Source organism: Harpia harpyja, unplaced genomic scaffold (genome assembly GCF_026419915.1).
Source record: "Harpia harpyja isolate bHarHar1 unplaced genomic scaffold, bHarHar1 primary haplotype scaffold_47a, whole genome shotgun sequence".
NCBI lineage: Eukaryota > Metazoa > Chordata > Aves > Accipitriformes > Accipitridae > Harpia > Harpia harpyja.
Window position 1 is genome coordinate 800,709 of NW_026293404.1, and position 24,292 is coordinate 825,000.

The window sequence follows — 24,292 nt, forward strand, 5'->3', positions numbered from 1 at the left end:
TAAGAGCAATTACAAGATAATTCTGCAAAGCAAGAGTTAAAAAAAAAAATCCGTGTAAAGGCACATACTTTGATATCAATTAGCTAGGTTAGTTTGAGACTAGTTGCATAAATGCATGTGCTGACCTAGAGGTTAAGGGCAAAACAGCCTGTGGCAGTACATCCCGCCCCCCCCATCCTGCCAGCAGGAAACGAAACTTCCCCAGGAAGGGGAAGGAAACCCTGGAGGCTGCAGGTTGAAATTTGAACTGGCCAATCGAGATGCGCCAGGTACACCGAGGTGACCCTCCTAGCCAATAGAATTAAATGACCACAGGTCAGATTCGACAGGGGTATAAACGGGGTCCCGCTGGAGGACATGTTGGCAGTCCTCCTCGGAGCAGCGGGTCTGCAGTCGGGGACTCCCCCTCGGGTCGGGGCACCGCCCGAGGTAACTCCTCGAGGGAGAGAGCCCTCAGCTTTTTGGTGAGTGAGACGCGCATTTTGAGCCATCACTTTAAATCTTGGGGATTCCTAAGTCGGCCGTGTAGTATTAATTCTCTTTACATCATTGAGCCTGTGGTTTTATAAAATGTTACCGGACTTCTAACTAACTTTTGCTGAAGAATAAATCTGAGTTTTAACACCTGTTGGATTTGGTTAGTCGTGCATCCGTAACATTTTGGTGTAGTCGGCAGGATGGTGTTAATAGAGGAATTATTACGGAGGCACGGCTGCTGCCCTTTTCCCCCAGAGCTAGAATGGGCGAAGGAAAAGTGGTCCGACCCGGCACCGGTCGTGGAGAGAGTAGCATGGTAATATTACAGGGTTGTAGACTATTAAAAAACACTTACTTTTCATATTTGCTTTGCTGCTTATCTTATCACCTACTTCAGCTTTAATTCCTTCAAATTCATGATGGATTTTTATTTACACAGGTGCTGAAGTTGTATACATACTGTAGCTAGTACACAGACTTGACAGTATTTAAATACCATGATTTTAACACAGGTCACAAAACCAAGGTAACCATTTTATAAACTCAAGGTGGAGCTCTGCTAAAAGCCACTTAAGTAACAGGGGTTCTGTTTCCTAATTTTAACCTGTGAGGAAACCTAAGCCTTGCACTCTTTAAGTTTTGGGGGGTTTGGAGTGGAGAAGGAAGAATAAGACCTCTCAAACCCACTAAGGCAAATTTTCTAAGAGATGAATTGCACTTGAAGCAAGCTGGAAACCAGAGGTAATAAGGAAAAAAGTAAGTATATTGTCATAGTCATGCTTTCTCCACAAGTTTGGAATACTAGCAGTAGGGGGAATGCTAGAGAATGAAGACCTTACAAGATAGCTACATGCCTCTTTGGTCTTGTCACTAGGGTTTTAGGTGGATGCTTAAGATGATCAGAGCTCAGAACTGCTGTTTAAGCCAAGCAACTAATTTTAAAAGAATTCAGGGGTATCTGTTGTCCGCACAGCAAACTGGGACTTCAGCTGTCAATGCAGTTTGCAAGCTGCGCTATTCAGAGGGTGTTAATTCAAAACCTGGAAATACTAGAAGCAGGAAAACGGTGTTCCTAGTCTCCTCAAATTTACTCTACCATGACACTATCATGTTGTAGAAGATATTTTTTGTGGCCCTGCCCCCCCCCACCTTACATTTGGTTTTGTTGTTTGGTGTTTTTAAGCAGATCCCATGTGCATTAAAAAAAAAAAAAAAAGACTGAAGATTTTAAATTTCTCTTTGGAAGACAGTATTTTACAGTACATACAAAAATACTCTGGAAAAATGTACAACTTCATTTACAAAAACACCAAGTTATAAAGAAATTACAATAGACAGATAGCATAACATTTGTTTCATATGATCAGAATTTCTCCCCACCCCTCAAAAAACCCTAACGCACTTAACTGGGTAAGCAGTGTTATCAGTTCACAGAACTGGACCTTCAGACTACAAGTTTTCATGTAACCATGTAGAACAGCTTTCAGGGTTTATCTGAAACCAATTTCTGCATGCCAACTGCTTTCAAGACTGTACCTTGCAAGTGGGTAGCAGTGTCACAACAGCCTTGGCTATTGCAATGTTTAAGTTACATCTTCAGCTGTGTGTTCTGAGTTTAGCTTTACTACCCAGTGACAACAAAGAAACCCCTCAAGTCTCATGCTGCAGCAGTCTTAAGACAAAAATCAGATACAATGGCATGGGACATGTCTATCATCTCCATACCTTGGTAGCATCCTCTGCTGCAGTTTCTTCAATATTTAAATTATTTATGGGCCTCCGTGGGAGGCAATACTTGGGTAGTGCATGGCTGTGTTAGGCAGTGGAAAGCTACTAGCTGAGGAAGCTGAGCACCATTGTGATACATGCACAGGAGTGTATGTGCCCAACAGGAAAATAATTTAAGATAAGAATAATATATGCACATGCACTAGGAAAGCACAAATGAATACAAGCACGCTCATACACACTTGAAACCACAATGTGGTTGCAGTGACTAGTTAACCTGTTTACATACATTCTGAATCCAAGTCACAGGACAGGTTGGTTTTTGTGGCTTTTTCAAAAGCTGTTTCAGCTAGTGACAGGTAAGACTTTTAAAAAGACTAATAAGGATAACTCTTACAAGAATATATTTGGGAAATGAAGACTGAAATAAGTTAAACTAAAAAGCATATTTTTGTTTACATCAACAAATGCGTACAGTATTTATGTGAGGTAGTCTAGGCACTAGAACAGTCCATTCAGCTTTCCAGTTAGTCCACTGAGTAAAACCCCTTCAAAATTACATTGTCTGTAGATCTGCTGCTGACATCTTCTGGATTGCCACCATCTTTGAATGCTGAATCCTGGCCAGTTAACTAGAAGAACAGAATACACAGACTCAAAATAATTGCTATACCAAAATTACCTTCATATTTGAGTACAGCTTCCAGTCAACACTTTAAATGTATTAGTGGCCATTCTTAAAGCAACATTTAGACAAGACTACCATTACCGCACAGGAATCTCAAGCCTCGCAAAAAGTCTTACTACCTAAATCTGTACTTGAAAGGTTCAATAGTAGGTAACAGTTCTGCAAGTTGATTCTTTACAAGTGTTAAAATTGAGTTTTTTCTAGTTGTTCTTTGCCTCTGCCTCAAATCAAGCCACACGAACAGCTATTTAAGGAGAGTTACGTACAGCAATAAAACAAATCAAGCATTAACCTAAAGCTTCCACAAAAACAAGATTTAACAAGCAACTCCACACTCTGATTTCAGCAGTGGACAACCTATTGAGTAGGCTGCTGATTCCTAAAGCAGCAAAACTATCAATAGGCATTCAAAAATCATCTGCCAGAACAAGATTAGCTCATACTTTTACATTTATAAGATTCATATCCTCTTCATTTTGAGATAATTTTTTTTTTTAATTAAGAACTGCTTCCAAATAAGCCAGTTCATTCAGCAATTGGTCAGTGCAGTAATATATACAAGTACAGTAGTATTTAGAGACCCTGCCACCAGACCAGAAACAGTCAAGTGCCAGATCTTGGAAAAAAAAAAATTGTTTAATAGCTCTACAGTATATTCAAGACAATTTCTCACATCTACATCCTAGTAAAATTACCATTATGCTTAAATTTAGATTCCTGAATCCACTGGGGATGTATATATGCATTTCTTCTCAGTTACGTCATTCATTGTACATCAATAATTAATTCTACTTCAAACCCTCCCTGGCCTAGCCCTCCTTCCTTACCTTTTCTCTGTCTACTGGTTTTTGGGGGCATTCTTCTGATGTAGGTGAATGAGGTCCTTCAGTGGTCGGTGAATAAGGTCGTTTAGGTGCAGCATTCTTAGGATCTGTAATCAGAGTCCCACTTAATTCACGCTGTCCTTGGACAAAATGTGCTCTGAGTTGAGAAATTGTGTTATGTCCTGGAATGGTGCAACCAACTGGAGGTCCCAATGTTCTTATTGCAACTGTAGCCTCCACTTCTGCAGGAGACACCGAGCTTTTAGAGTTCAGCCATGAAATTAAAGACTGCATTCCACCCACTACTTCAATACATACTTGAATCAGTAACAGGAATGGAGAGTCCGTTAGACACTGATGGCACAACTACACGAGGTATCTTCTCTCTGTTGTTAGTACCATTAGATTTCTGATACACGGCATTTCTGTAAAAATCAGATGCTAGAGTTATAAAATGCTAGTTTGTAAATACTATACATTTCATTTCCAGAAAGTCCATGCAAGACAAGTGTCTATCTTAGGTCGTTGTCACAGCTCTACAAAACAACAAACTCCCAGGCAATCTAGCATGAGATCTTCATTTTGCTGAACTTCAGACCGCAGATTTAAACTTAAGCATTTTCTTCAGTGAGTCTCTATGTACTTGTACTGTTTTCCAGCTTAGTATATCCAGCACTCTGTAGCACTTTTCATGAATGTACCTCCTCTACCCATACAGGCATTCAATTTTATTTTTTTTAATGCTACTCCTACAGTACCAAACGGTCTGAACACAGCAAGCATTACACATTTGGTAGTCTTGGGCTATTACTCTCAAGATTTCATATTCCTCCTGTGCTGAAGTAGCTTGTAAACAGACTTCCCAGGAAGTGACAGACACTTTTACTGCCTGAGTTCTCATACTGCTGCACCAAGTCTAGCGTTTCTGTGATCAAGATCAGCACTTCATTAGAAAATAATACTGCTTGGCAGTAACCATACTTTTTGTTAGAAAGAACAGTTACCTACATATAAAACATTCTGGCTTCAAGTTACACACTAACCCAAGGGGATCTATATTCAAGACCAAATAATTTCTCTGGTATCAAGTTCTCCTTTCTTCCTACATGTGTTCATGTACATTAAATTAATTTTTTCAAGGATTTCTTTAACCTGTCTTCCCCCATGTGCCCAAAGGAGATGCCAGCTTTGTTCCTGAAGCCATTAGAGCCCTCCACGTCCTTATGAACAACATAGATTCAAACAAGAAATCCTGGACCTCATTCACATTGTGAGTCAGTTAAAAAGCAGCTTCTTCACAGTTTTAAGGGTATGGTGCTAAGCTTTCTCTCTCTGCTGTAGAAGTGTCCAATTTAGAAACCTTATGTAACAAAGAGGAATTATCTGGTGTTCTGGAGTCCACGTCTCTGCAACTGTCCAAACGGCTTCCATCTGAAGAAGTCCTTTTGCACGGAAGCCCATGAGCATTTTGACTAGTACATGGCATGCTTTGCTGAAACAACAACAACAAAATAATGACGTCTTCAAGTAATTATTAAAGCAAAAGAAAATATTGCCAGAAGAGCCAAATGTTTATTATACCTTTTTTCTTTTCTGTAACAAAAAATAGTGGAGATGCTTTCTCTTCACATGAGCTGCCTCAATCTTCATACCTTCCTTTAGCACATTGAGGTGGTTAGCCTGGCTGTAAACTAACAGGAAATTTAGTGTTGTAGCTTAGTGGGAATGTTTGCATTAGGTATTTGTCAAAGTTACATATGGTTTCTTTAGAAACAGCAAGCCTTTAAGTCTGTCCAGCCCAAACAAAGAACAAGAAGTTGCCTCAAGATGAACGTGACCTAAGATGCCCATTTCATATCCAGTACAGACCAGATACATAACAGCTATTTAAGTTCAAATATGCATTTATGTGCTCAGTTACAGCTGTGGTTTGCAAATCATGCAGCTCACATCTGAGCTGATTTTTAACCTGAAGGAGATAATACTCCTTAACCCTTAGTTTTCTGTTTGAAAATAGATCTAGACAACTTTCTGAATCAACCCAAATGTGCACAGCTGATGAGAGACCAGACACCTTACTCAAGATTCAGACTAATTTTTTTTTATTTGATATTTACAGCAGTGATTGTGGGTTTTTTCGTAACAGTTCTGTAATATCATATAACTTTCCAGTAATTTAGGTGTTAAAATTCTATCTGTCCAAGAAAGACTGGATTTTAGGGACATCTGACTTATCAGAACCACTACAATTTAAACCAGTTTTTCTTAACTGCCTGCAAACAACCTTTTATGCAACTTAAAAATGCTATACTAGCACAGCAGTTATTACAGAATTAAGTCAAATTTAGATAAGTTTAACAAGCCTATCGTGATCATAACTGGAAAGTCAGCTTACTAACATACAGAGTGGGAATCAAAGTAAGGACATGCAACAAAACCAAAAAGGCTTAGAAGTCTTTCTACAGGAGACCTAGAAGTGAAACAAAAGCACAAATATGAACATTCATGCTAATATGAACAGTTGCTTCAAAGTAAATTCAGTAATGTTTTTATGTAAAAGTGAGATAAAGTTCATTTAACAAAAGCCTTCCAAACAGTGAGCCTTTTACTCTTGAGCCCATCAACTTGAAGTTAATCTTTGCCCTCTCAAAATATTCTCTCAAAGTCAAGGCATATGATAAAAGCTTTCTTGCACATAAGTACTGGTCACTCCCACATTTGCCAAAGGATATCACACCTCTCAAGAAATACCTTTTCTGTTCAATCTCTCTGGATTCAAACCCTATATCTGAAACATAGTATAGGCTGTGTTTCACTAAACTAAGAGCACACAGCTATGCTAATAAAGTTTGTGCATAGAAATACAGGATTTAACATTAGTTCTAGCCTCTTAGCAGTACATAAACCTTGTTGACATAATTTACATTTGCCACAACATTGAAACACAGCGCCACTGGATCTAACGTACAAGACAAGCATCAGTTCAGAGAAGAGTGCAAGTCTGAGAAAGTCACCCCACCTGGCCTGAAACTCAGACAAGAGTTTTGATGCCTTTTTACTGTGCTTTTCTCATATCCCAAAGCATGAGCTAAAAAGAAGGTCAGCTTTTACTGCATTTACTCATGTTGTCTGAGCAACACAACACACAGCTCACGCTGGTACCATGGAGAAATGTTTGTTTGCACTGATGAAGAGTTTAAAGGAGTCCACTGTTTAGAACTTTTTGTCCAAACACACTTGTCACTTCAGAAGAGTAACCTGATTTCCTTAGTTCGTCATTATGATAGCTAGGCATGAGCCTGACAGCACACATGCACTTCTGAAAGGCACAAGAGCAGTCAGCTTGGGAAGAAGTAAACAGATTGTGGAAAAGACCTATGCTTTCAAAGAACTCCTCACCCCCAAACCCCTTTATTCTAGCATTATCTAACAACACTTGCAATATTACTTTATTTCTACATCTATCAAAAGTAATAATGGAAGATGAACATGAAGCTTTACATGCAAGACTGCGTGTCGTTACAATGTGACCACTCACTGCTTTTCAAAGTTCTGGGATGGTATCATACACAAACTGTTATTTTGGAAAAAATACTCTCAAGAGGCACCAACAACTTATTTTAGAGTCTGATACAGTTAGCTCCCACTTTCAAAGTTCAGCAACTGACAGCTGGACATCTCCTGGCTTCACATCTGACTGTCCACCACATGAATCGCAGTTCCTTTCTGAGTGTTTACGATGATCTGCAGAGCTGTTATTTCACATGTGGTATATGGTATAGGACTGTAGTACACACTTTTGTTTCAAGATGGACTTACTTTGCCAAAGTGTCAAAATAGTATGTTTTTAAGGCTAATCTTCTATGTGTCATGCTCTATAGAAATATCTAATAGCTAATACCAGCACAATTCACTTTGTGAAGCAACTTGCACTAGAATAAAAAAATGAAACCCTACGAGACTAGAGCAAAATATAGGCTTACCTGTATCTTTGAACGACCATATAACGTACGTTAAATCAATGTTAACACTTTCTGCATTTTCCACTTTCCTAAATACGATTCCAAGAAACCACATTGACACATATCCACTCCTAAAAAGACAGATTCACAAATCTATCATTTATGCACAGATGCCAGTTATTTGGATGCTAGTATCTACTCTCAAGAAGGGATTAAGCAAAACAGTTTAGTTGTACGCAGCAGTTAAAGATTAGAGTCAGCCCATACTTAAGTTCTCCGAGAACTCCCCCCTGAAGTTCTCCCTTCTTTAAAAAGATCCCACATGGTCAGAACCTTGCCTGTCAGACCTCGTACCTACAAAACAGCAGGTACGTAGCTGAACATCTCTCACAGATAAGCTGAGGTGAATAAATATAAACAAGGTAGAATACATTGGCCAAACTGGCTTTCAGAAAAGTAATGAAACCCACTGTTTACAAGCTCTCGGTTGCCAGGGAAAGACTGTGGCTTTACATGTGCAATAGATATAAATTCATTCCTCTCCAAGTTTCCAACCAGCACACAAATTTTAGATTCGACAAGGCCAATCCTAATAAGAACAAGAGACATTTACTCATTTTAACCGTATCCAGCACAGTAGTTATATACCTTTTTACAATACAATGCTAATACAAAAATGCTAACCAGTCAGTAAGTAGTAAGTTTCATTCAGCTGAGCAGATACTAGATATTTATATCACACACACTGTAGTTTGAGATGTTTCCAGTGACATTTGAGCTTTAAAGTTTCCAAAGACAGAGGTACATAAGTTTAACTTGTACTCTTAACAGGTCAGATACAACACCTCAACATATAGCCTATGATGAAAATATCAACAAGAAGCAGATTCCCAGCACCTCTGGCTGCATTTTGAAGTGCAGCAAAACTCCTTTTTACCCCAAAGATCAAGGAGAAGAACAGTTTAGAAAAGGCTCAAGCACAGCTGTTCAGTTACACCTGAGTAAAGATGCAATTCTTCCTGCAGATTTATCTGTGAAAAGAGTTTACCCTTTTCCAGCCAAACTGAAAAATATAGTTCCTTTAATAAACAACTTACCTAGTCAACGCAGTCTCATCAGAAACTTACCCAAGAAATGTATCATGACCACAAAGGCTCTTCATATAAATGAAGTACTGGCATTTTACCCTTTTACCTAAAACGCTGCTAGCTTTGAAAGCAGTCAGAGCTCTGCACGTTCTTCAAAAACATCTTATGTTGATGAACAACAGAGATGTGCCATCTATTCCCAAATCCATTCAAGAGTTGGTGAACTAAACTTGTTCTTACAGCAAACTGAAGCAAGTTTATCTTCTGCTTTTCATTTTCCCAGATGCAAAACTAAACCCCATTTGCTGCCATTTCTGTCACTGCAAAAACATCAACTTTTACTGGAGCCAGAACTTTCCTCATCTTTATTCTGAGATACAACAAGCTTTGTGCACTTAAAAACATTTCACAGTAAAAACTATTTGGCTCTAAGCCCTCTGCCCATAACTCCTTGTTGTACACCTAACTGCGACTAACATCAAGCTGTAGCTGATACGATTTTTAAGTGAACACATTAAAAAGTTCAGGTAAAATATATTACCTATTAGAGCTATTTTTAAACATGAAATAAGATGTCTTTTAGAGGTAGCACAAGAATTAAATTATTTGCCTTAAAGCGCAAGCCAAACTTTGAAGTATAACCAAGGTGCCCTCAGAACAGGGTTCTACTACACAGAGCTATTTTGCTTGCTTACTTGAGCAAAGCAGGCAAAGTACTCATTTCTTAAGAGTGAGAACACCACACACATCACAGTACCTTAATTCCTCACCGTTTCCCCTTATTTCAAGATTCACAGTTAGTCAGCCCATTCACATAGGTTAAACAAGTTATTATTGGCATATATCCCTTGAGACATTGACAAATATCATGTCAGAAGCAGTCATTTTCTCTAACTACAATTGAAGTGGATCTCACATTACGTTTCACAAAGTAGATCAGCACTCCTGCAATTTACCTATTGACTACCAAGTGTGCTGAAATGATAATTTTCAGCACTAAACATAAGATGCCTGAGCACACTACTAGATTAAAACTTAGTAAATACTATTTATCAGCATTCAGATGCTCTGTGCAGACGGTCAGGTTTCACCCAGATTAAACAGCCTTGTTTCACTTCACTGGAGAAATGTAGGCTCTGGAATAGGCTGACTACGTAACCAGAGCAACTTAGCACCGAGTGCAAAGTAGTCTTAAATTAAATATTACATCCAGTAAAAAAGTTATGAAACCAAGTCTTCAAAGGCTCTACAACAGTGGTCTTCAAAGTGGGGCTGTGTGTGTCAATTATGTATTGAATCCACATTCGAAGCAAGACTTACCACTCTAAGTGATGCTCTTCAGTAGAGGCACTAGCAGTCAGCACAATATAATGTCTAGAAGAAAAGAAAAATTAATATCCTAGCTCAGGACTTTATATTCCTTCAAGTGAAACCAAAACTGCCTTAAATGTATTGAATATGTCTTCCGGACAAGACAGATTATATCCTGCATTCAGCACAGTATTAACTGAAGAAAAGCTGATTACATCCTTCTGAATTGCATTCTGCTACATTCTAAGTATTAGAGTTGATTTTTTTTAAATAAAAGCAGTGTCAGTGGCATAACACATACAGTTTTTCTATCTTCCCTATACTTATCCTTACCAAAATTCATATGACTACCTCCAGTTTCTGAAAAACAAACATCAATGCCATCTTCTATTTAGACTGCAAGCTAAAACTCACTATGCTAACCAGTAAGTAAATAATTTCAAGTTCAGATAACAGATTTCATACATACTTGTATTTCTGAAAGAAGTTCAGTGGTTCAAAGAGCTTTGACCAGTCTGATTTTCCTTGGAGAATCTCATTTGTAACCGCAGGACCTACAAGTAAGGTTCAAAACCTTATTACCATTTTTTTTTTTGAGACTAGCAGAGCATGATATAAACTTTATCTTATAAAGGTTTTGAACAGTAATTGACAGATCAAAAAGCAGGAATTCCCTTGACACAACGCAGGTCTACTACAACAGTTCATTGTAAAACCGGTCCCTTATTGCCTGCAACAGGTATACTTCCCAGAGAACTCTTCTGCCTAAAAGGGCGGAACACCTTGCGGAATATAACCAATTCAGATAATGTGGTTTCATATAGCAAGAATTATATTTTTTATTCAGTTAATAAGCATGGAAAGAACTTCACCATGTTTGAGCTCCTCTACCATTACCGCTCACGTTGATGTAGATACGTTGTACGTAGAGTTCTGCTGTGGATAGGCTCGGGTGATGATAGGCATTACATGATATCGGTTTGACGGGTTCACCTATGGTGTTAAAACAATTGTGCTCAGCACCAGCAGCTTAGGTTAGAAGAAAGTTTAAAGGCTTCTGAATTCAATGTCTACATACCCTAGGGTCCCGTACTGGTAAATTAAGATTGCTCTCTTCATGTTGTTTCAGCAATACAGGTTTTGGCCACTCCCTATATAAGAAAAGCCAGTAACTAACTGTCCATTTAGAACTCTGTCATGTAATTCAGGGTAGGACTGAATGTTGTTGGTGTAAATCTTATACAAAGAACTACCTCAAAAAGTGTAACTACTTTCTGCAAATTAAAATAGTCATAAATAGCTCTTACCGTTTTGAAAAAAACAAGAACTTGTTAACCAGAGTAGAAGCCAAAGCGTTTGGATAGAGCTGACACGTTCTTGCTACTAGCACGGCCCAGAAAACCCCACCAAGAAATCCCAGCATATTGGAGTAAATGCCACATCCTACAATGGATACACTGTCGTTAGCCTGTAGTCTTTCAATACCCAAGTATATTCCTTCAAATTTTCTGTACCAACTTCACAATCTATAGAATACCTAGTACACTTCAGTCTCAAAGTCAGTTATTTTCGCAGTGCAACGAGGCCAAAATTGTTGGTCCTTATAGGGATGAGAAAAAGAATCGTTACCACACCACTTCCCAAAATACTGCTACTCTGAAATTTGCCTACACTGCTACAGCTACTGCTTCACTCCAACTTCCCTTAAGAAAAAGGTTCTGCCATTCTTCTAGCACTTGCTCTAGTCACATGTGCAAACGGTATTTTCTTATTCCTTATGTATCAAGCTTTTATACTTCACTTGGCATTTTTATCCTTTGTAGTCAGGTTCCTGATAAGCCATGCAGCGCCTTGTCTCATAGGCACTCCCCTCTTCTCCCCACTCTACCCCCATTAAAAAACACACAGAATCTACCCCATGGACAGGCCTTGAATCTAAACTAAAAAACAGTTTTTAAACTAAAACCTGTTATTTAAACAGCTATCCAAAGCTGAAGTACTTCTAATGCTATTATTTTTTCAGCATGAGGCGCCTCTGAAAAGTTTAGAGATCACAAACAATCACATTACTCACGTTTTGCCCCCAGTTTAATTGCACAGAGCGTGAGCCAGAAGTTCTCTTTATTTGGCACTAGGTGTAGTATTTCATCAGTAACTCTGCAACCTGTAAGAAAAAAAGTTGAAGTACAGAACTTCCTAGTAACAGGTACAAGTCGGTTTTATGCTATACGGGATCAATAGCTTACAGTTTATCCTTCAAGTCTATGAAAACAAGTTTGGATTACTTGCTTTGTACTACCTTAAAAATTAGAGATTACACATAACATTCAGTATCACGTCAGGTAACTGGTGCCCTCAACAGCTTTTTCATACTTCAGACTACAGCCAACAATTTTCAATAAGGTCCTTCTACAGGATTCCGAAAGCCAGGTTTCTTTTGACAGCCAGGAACAATTAAACCAGTCAGTGTTAAACAGTGAGCAAGTCAGGCTTCAAGTATTTAATTCTTTTTTTTTTTTTTTTAATGAACTACCACACATTCTTCTCTATCAAGTGCTCTACCTATTCATCTAAAGCAGTTTCTGTGGCAAACTGGAACAATGCACACACCCCAATCAAAGAAACATGAAACACAGGTCTATCTAAACACACAATTTGAAACATCTAAATTTAAGCTCACTTGCCGCCTCCTCAGATCTCAAGTATACAGGGGATCAGTTTCTGTGTCTTGTACAGAAACTTGGGTTGTGTAATGTGCATTCCATACCAATTTTAGTAACATTTTCTTTTTAAAGATGTGTAAATATGCTTACCATTTAAGCTCCGTATACATATTATATCCAGGCTTCTGAGATGTGAGTCATCTCTGAGATCAAGATTACCAGAAACAGTTGGCACAGACAGTCTTGCAAACACGAGATCAATCTTAAGAGGAAAAAAGTGCCAACCGTTAGAATGCCGCGCAGTTTGCAAACAGCACACTAGTGGGGGACAGTTAGTCAAGTCTAAAAAGAGTGGTTAACATTTGTATTTAGAATTATGTGACTATAGAAACATCTCCCAAGAGATTTATTGGCCAGAAGACTCAATAAAATTTCTAGAGGTTCCATATTTTATGTACAAAACCGTCATTGCATCACCCCTTTCTTTTTAAGCTAGAGAAAGGAAGAGGGTTTTTTAAGTTGAAAAAGATTACTCTAGACTTAGAATTTGAATTAAAAGGGAATTTAAAATTAATCATAGAATGAAGACATAAGTTCTATCACCTCAACTATACTTCAGCAAAGGAGAGAGCATTTTCTTTGTGCACTAAGCCCTTTTGATCCCGAAGTATCTGGTTTTTAGTACAGTCTGAGGCAAGAAAATTATTCTGTGAATGTCTGCACCAGATAAAAGCCACAAAAAGGTAATTGAATAAATGTCTTCATGATAGTGATACCAAGCAGTAACTTGCTGAGGTACTACAGCATGCAGGTCTTTATACATTGTATAAGAGGTATCCAAGATAGCAGGATTGCTGCAGCTGACAAACCTAGGCAGGAGTCAAATGAGTACTTTTACTTTCCATTTTCCAGATTGTTCGTCCCACAACCACTTCATTTTGGATTTGCAGCAAAACATTTAGTCTGCTCACATGATTCATACAGTGAACTACACTGTACACATCCCTCTGTAGATACCTAGCTTGTCAGAGCTAAGAAGAGTTAGCAAGGATACTGCCTCTGCTCCCACTCTGCACAATCCTAGAGATAAGTGCTATTCAAGCAGGCCACCCTGGTCTACAGCACAGGTTTAGAAAAAGACGTCCCTGACGCTCCCATGCCTGCCAGGCTTCCTAGGAGCTTATTTTCCTATAAGCTCCCATTCTACTGCAATGTCTTCTCCTGGGATAGGTTGTGGTCCAAAACAGCACAGTCGCAGGTCCCTGGAAAAGTTATCCTATTCCAAAGCAAGAAAAAAATTTACTCACTTAAAGAAAAAAAAAAATGAAATGCTTACCTCTATGCCATCAAACTCAAACTTGACAACTGGTACATATGCATCTTCAACTGCCTGTAAAGGAGAGGATAACTGTGTAAGAAAACATGTTTTGCTACTTTATGTTTCTCCTAAACTACGATCAAATGCAGAATTTACACTGCTAACTACTCAGTATAAAGACTGAGCTGCTTCCAAACCAAAAAAACTGTTAATAAGCTGCAAGCAGTATAGCACTAACACGGTACTAATACTAGCTTTAAGAAGTTATTTAGCCAAGAGATTCAGAGGCTGATCATGTATTGTAATGAACAAACAGTGCACAATGAGCCATCAGTATCAGACCTTGTAAGGTACTTACCTTGGTGGTGAGGAAGAAAAGCAAGAGATTTCCATAGCTATCTTACTACGGTTAACATCCAGAGAAATTTAGAAAATTCTGTCCACATTTGACAGCATGCACTCGCCTCCTGTATTTTTATTTTCTGCCATGCCTGAGATGCTATCGGCTACCTTATGGAACAGTTTTCAATTTTGCAGACCCCTTGTTAGAACTGTGCCACAGCCCGCTGAGTCTGTTTTCAGGTGACAGTCATCTAAATGAAGGCTCATTAGCTATGCATATGAAGTCTTTCAAAATGTCTGCACAAGGAAGACTAGGCTGAGAGAAACACTTCTCAGGAGTTTGGTTTTATACGCAAGGCACACAACATAGGCACCTGAGGGTGATTTTACAAGACAGTTTTGCATGTTCGCAGCACAGCTCCTATTAACTTTATGTAAAGCTGACTGTGTCTCTCTTCTACAAAGTCTCAGGCTGAGTAGCCAGAGAAGAACATGACCAGAGAAGAATGAATTAGAGGTCCTAAAGTACATCCAGAGGAACACCACGGCAAACGTACTGACAGAAACCTTTCCACATCACATTCAACTTAGTTCTCAGGCTGACCCTTCCTCTTCCTGCATGCAATTACCTTCTTGCCAAGCCCCTTACTACATCCAAGATTAAAGCAAGGCTCCTAGGGACAACCTTGCTTTTTGATACTATAGCTGACTCATTCCCAAACCATGGGTATGGGAGAAGTGAACCACAAAGATTCTTATGTGATGTACAGTCATTGGGGAAGGGAACCAAAAGCTTGACTTCAACATTTTCATGCTGCGTAAACAGTATTTTAGAAGGTGCTCAGAAACAATTCCATTGTTAATTTTGCTTTGTAAGACAATCACTACCAATATGAGTCTTTAACATGAATATTCTTATTGTAGGAGTTGCACAATCTATCAAGGAGAGAGCTTATTCACTCTTAGATTTTTTATTTCCTCTTGATGTTTTAGTTTTTCAAAGAACGACTGAAAGATCCGATCTTTCTACATGTCTAGGAGCAACACAAACAGCATCTATGTCAGCACCTGCAAAGAGATTCCATTTCTTCTGTTACTGTTGGAAGACACTTTCAAACATTAGAACTCTGACCAGGCAACACTGTTTATCATGGGGAGGAGCAATACAGCTGAAAAACTGTAAAGAAAACCATGTAACAGCAACACAGGATTCTGGCTGTGATGTGTGTTACTTCATGAAAAATTACTTGAAATAAAAACTGATGGTTGGTGGGAGCTGTGCATAGTAACATGTAGCTGGAGTAAGTTCAGAATACTTTAACCAGGGAATCAGAAAGCTATTTTAAACATTGGCATAAATAATACAGATTGTAATTCAAAAGCAGAGCACAAAAAAGAAATCTCCTAAGGGAAGATGCACAATGGCCTCTTTCATATGCACGGTATTTCTTTTTGTGGAGGTGAGGAAGGCTGAAAACCACAGAAGACAGCCAGGAAGAGCAGAAAATTCACTGCAGTAAATACACAAATTGCAAAGCATGTTCTAGCTTGACCTCACACATATTTTAAAACAAATACTTCAGAGTGTGCAGTGTCTATAGCGTTGGTTTCTCTTTGTTGGCTCATATTCTACACTGGATTAGCAGAGGAGAGAAAAAAACCTACTTGAATATACAAAAATATTTTCTTATGACTAAAGATCACAGCTATTGCCATCTTCCATACCTGCCTCAACTCTGACCTCTAAACCACAGTGCCCTTCTTATGCCAGCAACTCAGCCATCTTTTCCAGACGCAGGAGCACGTCCCCACAATCCCCCGGAGACCTGCATCTCTATCAAAAGGCATTTGGAGCTAAAAGATGAATTGGCTGGCACGGGTCTCACCCTGTCCAGCAGCCCAGTGGCTCGGGCACTGGCTGCACTCAGTCCCTCCTCACTCAGATTTGCAGTTAGAGCCATGGCTCTCTCACCGACCAAGTGCAAGGCTGAGCTCGAGGTTGCAGGCATCCTGAGGACAGAATCTCCCTTTCACAGTGGGTGACCCACCTTCTGTCAACCCGGAGTCGTATTGGGACAATTAATGGGCCAGAGAGAGACAGAGAAAGGAGCTATGATGTGCCTGCTGGGAACTGGGCTTCAAACCCCCAATACAACAGTTCCTAAACTATACAAAGTGGAACAGCTTCCCTGGGAGCAGGCTCCCTGCAGCCCCTCAGCCTGCCCAGCCGCCTGCTACTAGGGCACTATTCGCCTTTGTGCTAAAGTCCATCCTCCAAAAGAGGCAAACAGATCTAAACAGAACTTTCTTTTCCCTTCACTGAACTAAAGAACAGGGATCTCCTTTTATTTTTTATTTCCTCCTATCTGAGGAAGGAGGTAAGTACCTAACTGCAGAAGATTTGTGCCCAAGACCCTGAACTGCCGGTGGCCTGTGCTGCCAGCCCAGAGGTGAGCAGTTGATTATTTAGGACAGATGGGATTCAGGCTTTCGCCTTTTACTTGCCCATTCCTCCTTTGTAACTTGCAGGCTTCTTTTTTGGATCTTTGATTTTCGCTGTGACGTCCAGGCGCTTGCTGCAGCCTGAGAGTCTTCTGGACAAAACGAGACGCATGTCTGGAGAGGCCACAGCCCAACCACTAACTGCCTACATCTCTACTAAGCAACATCGACAATAATTTTTTAGAAGGGGGTGGATCCAAACTAAAAAAATTGCACTATGCTCATAATTTTTACCTAACTTTTTAAGCATCTTTTGCTCCAAATATTTATATTCTGATTATAATCCAGTATTATTTCTCAGAAGTTATAGAGCACTTTTTTCACTTGAGTGCAATTTAGTTAGCTTATGTCCTAAAAATACTTCATTCCTGATGGCTAACAAAATGCACAGTGCAAAATGAGATACAGAATCTCCCTGTGCAATGCTAGGCACCTTGGGCAGTGGACCTTAGAAACAGGACAGAGAGTGCCTAAGCTTATCAGGGATGAACAGAAGAGGAAAAGGCATCTAAGCAGACCTACTCGAAGATCCAAGCGTGATCTTCAAACACAAACTTTCTTCTGCAACTGAATGTCTAAGACTGAATTTCCTTTCTGTTTTAAATAAATAAATAAATGAATGAATGAATGAATGAATGAATGAATGAATAAATAAATAAATAAATAAATAAGACTGTACTTGGCTTCAATAAGGACTAACAGCAGAGTTGTCAGAGACCTGATGAGGAACACAGGAGGCTGGGGTGTGATTCATCTGACTAAACGTGGATGTCTCTAATGTAGACGCCCATGGCCGAGCCAAACTTGGTCCCATTTTTAGGCAACACAGAGTTAAGTCAGTATAACCAGTGAGTTCAAGGGACTGTTTATCTTATCCTAAAGTAAATACTTATATATTTGGTCAGAAAGACCGCGCATTAGATTCACTGATTTTATTCACTATATCTCCTTTAAAATAAAACAGGACCTCATGCCAGTTGTGCAGGCAGAGACGATTACAACTGCATTACAGATATACAGTTGAGGTCAGACAAATTACAGTCCACCTCTGCTCCATCCAGGTTGGCTCAAGACCGGGAATTTACATCTCCCTCACCTCCAAAACAGCTCCCGTAACCCCCAGAAGAGTGGAAATGACAGATTCACCTGTTAAAGCTCCTCCACTTCCTATTGACGTGCGGAAACAGAGTCCACCATCAGTGAGATTGTAAAGTAGGTATGTTCATTCAGCGCTGGGCAGCAGGGCGTAGTCCCACCAAAGTCGTGCGCGCCTGACTCGGCAGTTCGCTTCAAGTTTATACAGTCAAGTGTTACATATTCACAATACGCCTATACATATGCATAGCCTGTCCCCGCTTCATATTAAAATGAGTTCCGAGAGGTCATTTCCATAGTCTCCTCTCAACTGCGCTTGCGCAGTGCCTCCTTAGGGTGGTCATCTGGTGGTCGCAGAGATGAAGATAGACGACTCCTCTTCGTCACTGCTAGTAACCTCTTTTCTTGCACAGGCTCAGTGGTTTCTTGGTATTCACCCAAGCCGCAAGACCAGTCTTGGCTGGCTCTTGGGGCCTGCTCCTGCTTCTTATCAGGAACTGTCTCTGCCTCATTGGCTGGTTCTTGGGGCCAGCTCTTCTTATCAAAGACTGTCTCTGCCTCAGCTAATTTCAACAATGTAAGCGCTAAACATCATCTTTCATCCCCCTTTATTATATCTACTGAGATTCTTTTGACTCCCCTTGTCTCACTATGAGCAATGACACCAGTCACTGGACCAGAGACAGAGAGCCAGTCCCCACCCACAGCCCACAGCTCCTGAAGGTCATCTCAGGAGATCTGCAGATTCCAACTTTACCTCTTCTCAAGCCCAAATGCCGAGGGATTTATGCCACACAGAGGAGCTCCAACAGGATCTACTGGCTGCGCTGGGTCCATCGACCCAACTGGGAGGGACCATTCAAAAACTGCCACAGGGACCCCGACATTCCGAAGCATGCGGGGCGGGCTGGGCTATGCAAATGACGGAGCCCCCAACAGTTGCTTCCACCCCACCAGACCTCACAGCACCGACTGCTACAAGACACCAAACCTTCGCGGGGTGATGCCCCTCCACGCTCAACTCGAGGACACAAGCTTTGAGGGTGGCATGGGCTTGAACCCGGACATGGCATCCTCGCTCCTGGAGGGTGAGACGGGCATGTTCATCTCCCTCCGAAAGAGGAGAAAATAACATCAGAAACTCTCAACCGGAAACAACAATAGCTTGAACTCGCTGAAACCTGACACAGAAGATGTTTCTATGAACTTCTCATCCTAGTTTTTAACAACCAAAACACTTTAGTACACTTTAGTAGTACGCTTTAGACAACCATGATTAATTGCAAGAAATCACACGAGATAATCCGAACACTACTTTAAAGACTGTTTAATATTTAAGCAAGCTGAAAAGAGATTTTGTCAGCCAGGAGTCCATCAGCAAGCACTTGAATCTTTAAGGGAACCAATTTTTGTAACACAAAATGGGTATTTTTAATCCTAAAACCATTTACTCTAAGCAGGGGAAGGTAACTCACTGTATACTAGCACTCAGCTATTCACACACACCTCCCCCCCTTTTTTAAAAGAAAAAACCAACAGCTTGCACTAAGCAGTATTTCAGATGGAAGGTAAATGTAGATAATCCTTCCAGAAATATAGGCAGTTCAAAGCAATTGTCCTCCTGTCCCAGAGAGCATCCCAAAAGAAGACTGAGCTCCCCAACAGGTCTTGCATGCCTGCAATCCCTCCCCAGGAAGCCTGTGAGAGACTGAATTGTTATCTTGAACCATTTGCCTCAAAGATTGTTAGGTGTGAGGGACTGGGCTGTCATCTCAAGGAACTGTGAACTGCTTATCTCCAGCCCTTTGTCTCTAAGATGGCCTGTTTAAGCAGGACACTCCTCTGTCCATAAGGACCATTACCAGGCCATTGAGGCATCCAGGGGAGAAAACGGGGGCTGGAGCTGATGTGGTGTCCATCATGCGAAGGTCATGTGATAGATGAAACCTGCAGTGCATGACATCATCGAAATATGCCCTATAAAAACCCGTAGAGACAAGCTGTGGCAGCCTTTTTTCACCACCAAAGAACTGAAGATTGAGGACCAATGGGACGCCGCTGGATCTGTGGTGGTGACCGTCCTTGCAACTCCCACCACCGACTGCTTGCCTGAGGACCAACGGGATGCCGCTGGATCCGTGGTGGTGACTATCCTAGCAATCCTATCCCGACTGCTTGCTTAATTTCTACCTTTTCTTCCATTCTATCCTATCGCCACCATTTTCCACTTTTGATAATAAAAGCTCTTTGGACTATACAGCATTTGACCTCGTTTCTGTCTTAATCTCGCTCTTGGGATCATATCGAAACCTTCCCTGACATTGGATCAGGACAAAGCCCAAAGAGAAATATGATGCTGTTGGAAAATCCCAGTCCTCAGCACTTGAATGGTTTCAGAGCAAAAATCTGGATGAGAACAGAAGCCCCATTTGAGGCTCAACAAAGCACAGCCTGGGAAAACCAAAGCCAGTAGATGAACTCAGAGCTTTTACAGAAGGCCTCTGCACAGCAGAAGCGTCCTCACTTCCAATACCCTGGATCTCCATCGCTGCCTCCCATCTCCCCGTGCTCTCTTCTTGCCCAGGCACCTTTCTCACCCATTCCATGACCTCCCAATGCCTCCATCTTTCTCTGTGTTTGTGTGGCAGATGTTACCTCGGAAGCATTGCCAGGTCACTTGCATCTCCTTCTCTTCTTCCTCTGCTGTCACACGACTGCTCCAGCTGCCTGATGCACTTTTGGACTTCCAAAGCCCTTTCGTCCTGCCTCCCTTCTGCTGTTAAATCCTGTTCCTGGAGGAGAAGTGACAACCGGTTGCTCTCCCCTCTGTGGCATCTTACCTGCATCTTCTGGAGCTGGACAGCTGGTGGGAACTGTTGCCATCAGCCCCGCCTGTGCTTGAAGTCTTCTCCTGGCACGGGCGCAGCTCTGGGTGTGCTTGGTGCATGCCATGCTTCCTGAAGGAGAACAGCAACAATCAAAGTGACTCCTGGGCAGTGTCCTGCTGGGAGAGCTGATTTGAAGTCACATTTACTGCAGGTCCTGAGGCTGGCTGGTCCAGGGGTGCTCCCTGTCCCCCAGCTCAGCCACAAGTCCCACATCTGGCTCCTTCAAGCAGTATTTTGGAAAGTCCGTTCCCAGCTGTGAGCGCCAGGCCAAGGGCACAGGGCACAAACAGCCCCCTCCCGCAAGGCCCCAGCCCCCAGCTGGCCTCTGTCCCCAAACTGCGAAGACTTCCAAACAGGGTCTCCCTGTAACTACCTTCAGTTTTAAGAAAAGAAACTGTCTGTATGCTCCCAGATTCAGTAGTCTAAGACTGTCAGAGGGTGATTTGGGATTCAATTCCACAACAAAAGAATATCCATTACAGAATCTCAGCCACCACCTCCATCATCGTCGTCACTGACCCACAAAAGCTGCCTTGTAAAAAATCTTGCAGCTAATTAAAATTACCCTCTCCCCCCCCCCAATCTTTGTTCTTCTCATACTCTCAGGCTACTGTGGGAACAATCATATAATTATTCTGTAATTACCACCAATCTGAAACCCCTCCAAAGCATTATTCCCTGACGTGACTGACAGCACTGTTGATAAGGGAGAACGATCACTAACCACACACCCACCTGTTTGTCCTTTTGCCTCTGTGACCGAGCACCTCCATGGATCTCTCCACCTGACAAGAAAAGACCGGCCCAGAAAAATATCTTACATTGGCTTGGCTCTAGAGTAAGCAAGGAATTTATCATAGTGATACAAACAAGTTTAAGAGAAAGCAGGATAGCGGAAGAAGCAGAAAATGTGATATGTCTCACCCACCTCTAATTTCAGAGGAAGTTCCAGGGGTAGGGTTTTGTGTTTGTCTCTGGGGTTTTTTTATCACTGCACAGCACAAGTGAAAAAACACACACCTACGTTTTATGTAGAACTGTAAACTACAAGAGTAAAACTATCCAGGCTATGCAATTACACTTCTTTCCAGGATACATTGGTCACTTTTACATTTCAGTGGAGAACTTTAGGTTAAAACCCCTAAATTCCGATATGAAAATAGCAAAACGTCATCTGTAAATCTTTGAAAAGAACAATACATTGAAAGAAAACTGTCATTTAACAGTTTATATGAACATGTTTCTGCCGCCAAAGGCTATAACGCTTTTGAGTATCTTTGCCATCTTCATCTTCTTTGTCTTCACTTTCTTCTGCTATTATAGCTACTGTCCCTCAACATAACATTAAACTGCTCAAGCACTCTTGCAAATTATATGAAATCCAAAATGCCTTACTGTCCTAGTTTTGGCTGGGATAGTTAAATTTCTTCACAGTAGTTTGTATGGGGCCATGTTTTGGATTTGTGCTGAAAACAGTGTTGCTAATACACTGATGTTTTAGTTACTGCTGAGCAGTGCTTACACAGCGTCAAGGCCTTTTCTGCTCCTCACACCGCCCCACCAGCGAGTAGGTTGGAGATGCACAGAAAGTTGGGAGGGGACAAAGTTGGGACAGCTGACCCCAACTAACCAAAGGGATATTCCAGACCATATGACGTCATGCTCAGCAATAAAACTGGGGGGGAGGGCGGCAGGGGGGCCACTGCTCAGGGACTGGCTGAGCATTGGTCAGTGGGTGCTGAGCAATTGTTTCCAAGTGCATTGCTTGTTTTTCTTGCATTTTATTTTCCTCTCTCTGTGGGTTTTCTTTCTTTTCCTTACAATTTAAAAAAATAAAATTCTTTTCAATTATTAAACTGGTTTTATGTCAACGCACAAGTTTCTTTCTCACTTTTACCCTTCTGATTCTCAACCCCATCCCACCAGGTTTTGTTATTACCATCGTGTTAATGACACAATAGATCCTGCCAAACCTACAACCTGCAAAACCTGAAGACTAACTTATGCAACACACGTTCCAGAAATGACGATCAGCACAGAAAAGAAAAGCATTAAGTATCTATCTTGTTCTGTCCTTGCCAAAACTGCTGGGTGACCTGTCATCAGCCTCAGTGACTAACAGCAGGCAAGACTCTCTCATCTGGCTTAGCTCAGATGCAGCTCCTAGGAAAACAGCTATTTCAGAAAGTCATGCCTTGTTCTTTTGGGAAAGTGTTTCAAGGAAATGTTTTTAAAACTCTAGAATGGTAAGACTAAACATGGTAATCTCACTCCAAGTTCTAGCTCTCCCACACATTACCTTTTTTTTTTTTTCCCCTCTTTTCACCAAAAGGGTGGCACTTCTTTCTGAAGGCAAGGTGAGTTACATGGGGTACAGAGACAGCCCATGGAAAACTGAGAAATGAGTCTGTGACCACTTCCATCCCCATTCCTTGTTTGCACTCCCCTTGCACTCCAACACTCCTAGCACACTCCTTTCCTCGCCAGCAGTCAGGCCTTATGCAGTCTGCACAACATGTGCAAGAGGATGACTTTGCCAGATACTGCCCAAATAATCTCCTGCTTGAGTTCTGATCGGCTCAACTTTTCTGTCCTTACATGCAGTCTTGCCCCGTTCTGACCCACTCAGAAAGCTCCTACAAGGATCATCTCACTCACTGCCTTAATCACAACTAACAGCCTCCTTAACACCCTGAAGCTGTTTCTGTCACTTCTCACATACAGTTAACATGGCCTTTCATAACTTAGCCTCCTCCCTCATGTCATTTTCCCACCGAGTACCAAGACGACACCTCCCAATTACAGGCCCTGAGAGCAGTTTCCACTGACTGTCCCCTGCTACACACCAACAGGAACAGCACTGTCTTCTCCCATGGCCATCTCCATGCTCAGAAGGAGCTGTTCACACACCCCTGGCAGCTGGCCTTGCTGCCTGAAAATCCTTGCTGTGCTGCTCAAGGCCATGAAAACTGTTGTGCTGCAGCTGTACCCACTTCACTGTTCCTCATTCTGAGTGACACGGCCCATTTCTGTGTATTCCCACCTGCCCACAGCCATCTGGTGTTTTCAATCTGGTAAGCATTTTGGAAAAGCACTCTTTTTTTTTTTTTTAATACCTGCTTTGACTTCACTACAGTACAGGCCCAGAGTCCATGACTATGGCTAGTAAAGTCCGAAGCAATACAGAATTGTGTAGGGATGAGTGGGATAAGTGCCCATTAGTCATCTGGTAGTTGTTCGCAATTGACTCCAAGTCCTCCATACCTACCTACCTACCTACCAACCTCCTGACTCACTGGAAATGAGTCAGACTGCATCAGAAGTAACACTGTCTGACCTGGTCAGACATATTAGACCACAAATGGTGGTTTTGAGACAGAAAACGCAACACAAACCACCGGAACAG

At 41.2% G+C, this 24,292-nt stretch overlaps 1 protein-coding gene and 1 long non-coding RNA gene across 2 annotated transcripts in view; both read right to left on the minus strand.

The window, feature by feature from the left end:
• Window positions 1-1,690: 1,690 nt before the first annotated feature.
• LOC128138464 (poly(A) polymerase gamma-like) lies at window positions 1,691-16,362 on the minus strand. The gene is given in 18 exon segments (XM_052779715.1): window positions 1,691-2,837; window positions 3,721-3,959; window positions 4,036-4,144; window positions 5,042-5,209; window positions 5,299-5,408; window positions 7,701-7,807; window positions 8,146-8,268; window positions 10,088-10,141; window positions 10,548-10,632; window positions 10,951-11,071; window positions 11,157-11,229; window positions 11,386-11,521; window positions 12,153-12,242; window positions 12,892-13,003; window positions 14,078-14,131; window positions 15,362-15,416; window positions 15,418-15,464; window positions 16,288-16,362. Coding segments are annotated over 18 exon segments (1,863 nt in total). The 3' UTR covers window positions 1,691-2,732.
• A 1,092-nt stretch (window positions 16,363-17,454) lies between these two features.
• The window catches only part of LOC128138492 (uncharacterized), an 8,865-nt gene continuing 2,027 nt past the window's right edge, over window positions 17,455-24,292 (minus strand). The window contains exons 4-5 of the long non-coding RNA XR_008234034.1: window positions 20,839-20,955; window positions 17,455-17,497 (exon numbers count right to left, since the gene is read on the minus strand). This is a non-coding gene — a long non-coding RNA (uncharacterized LOC128138492). The remainder of the gene's footprint in view (window positions 17,498-20,838; window positions 20,956-24,292) is intronic.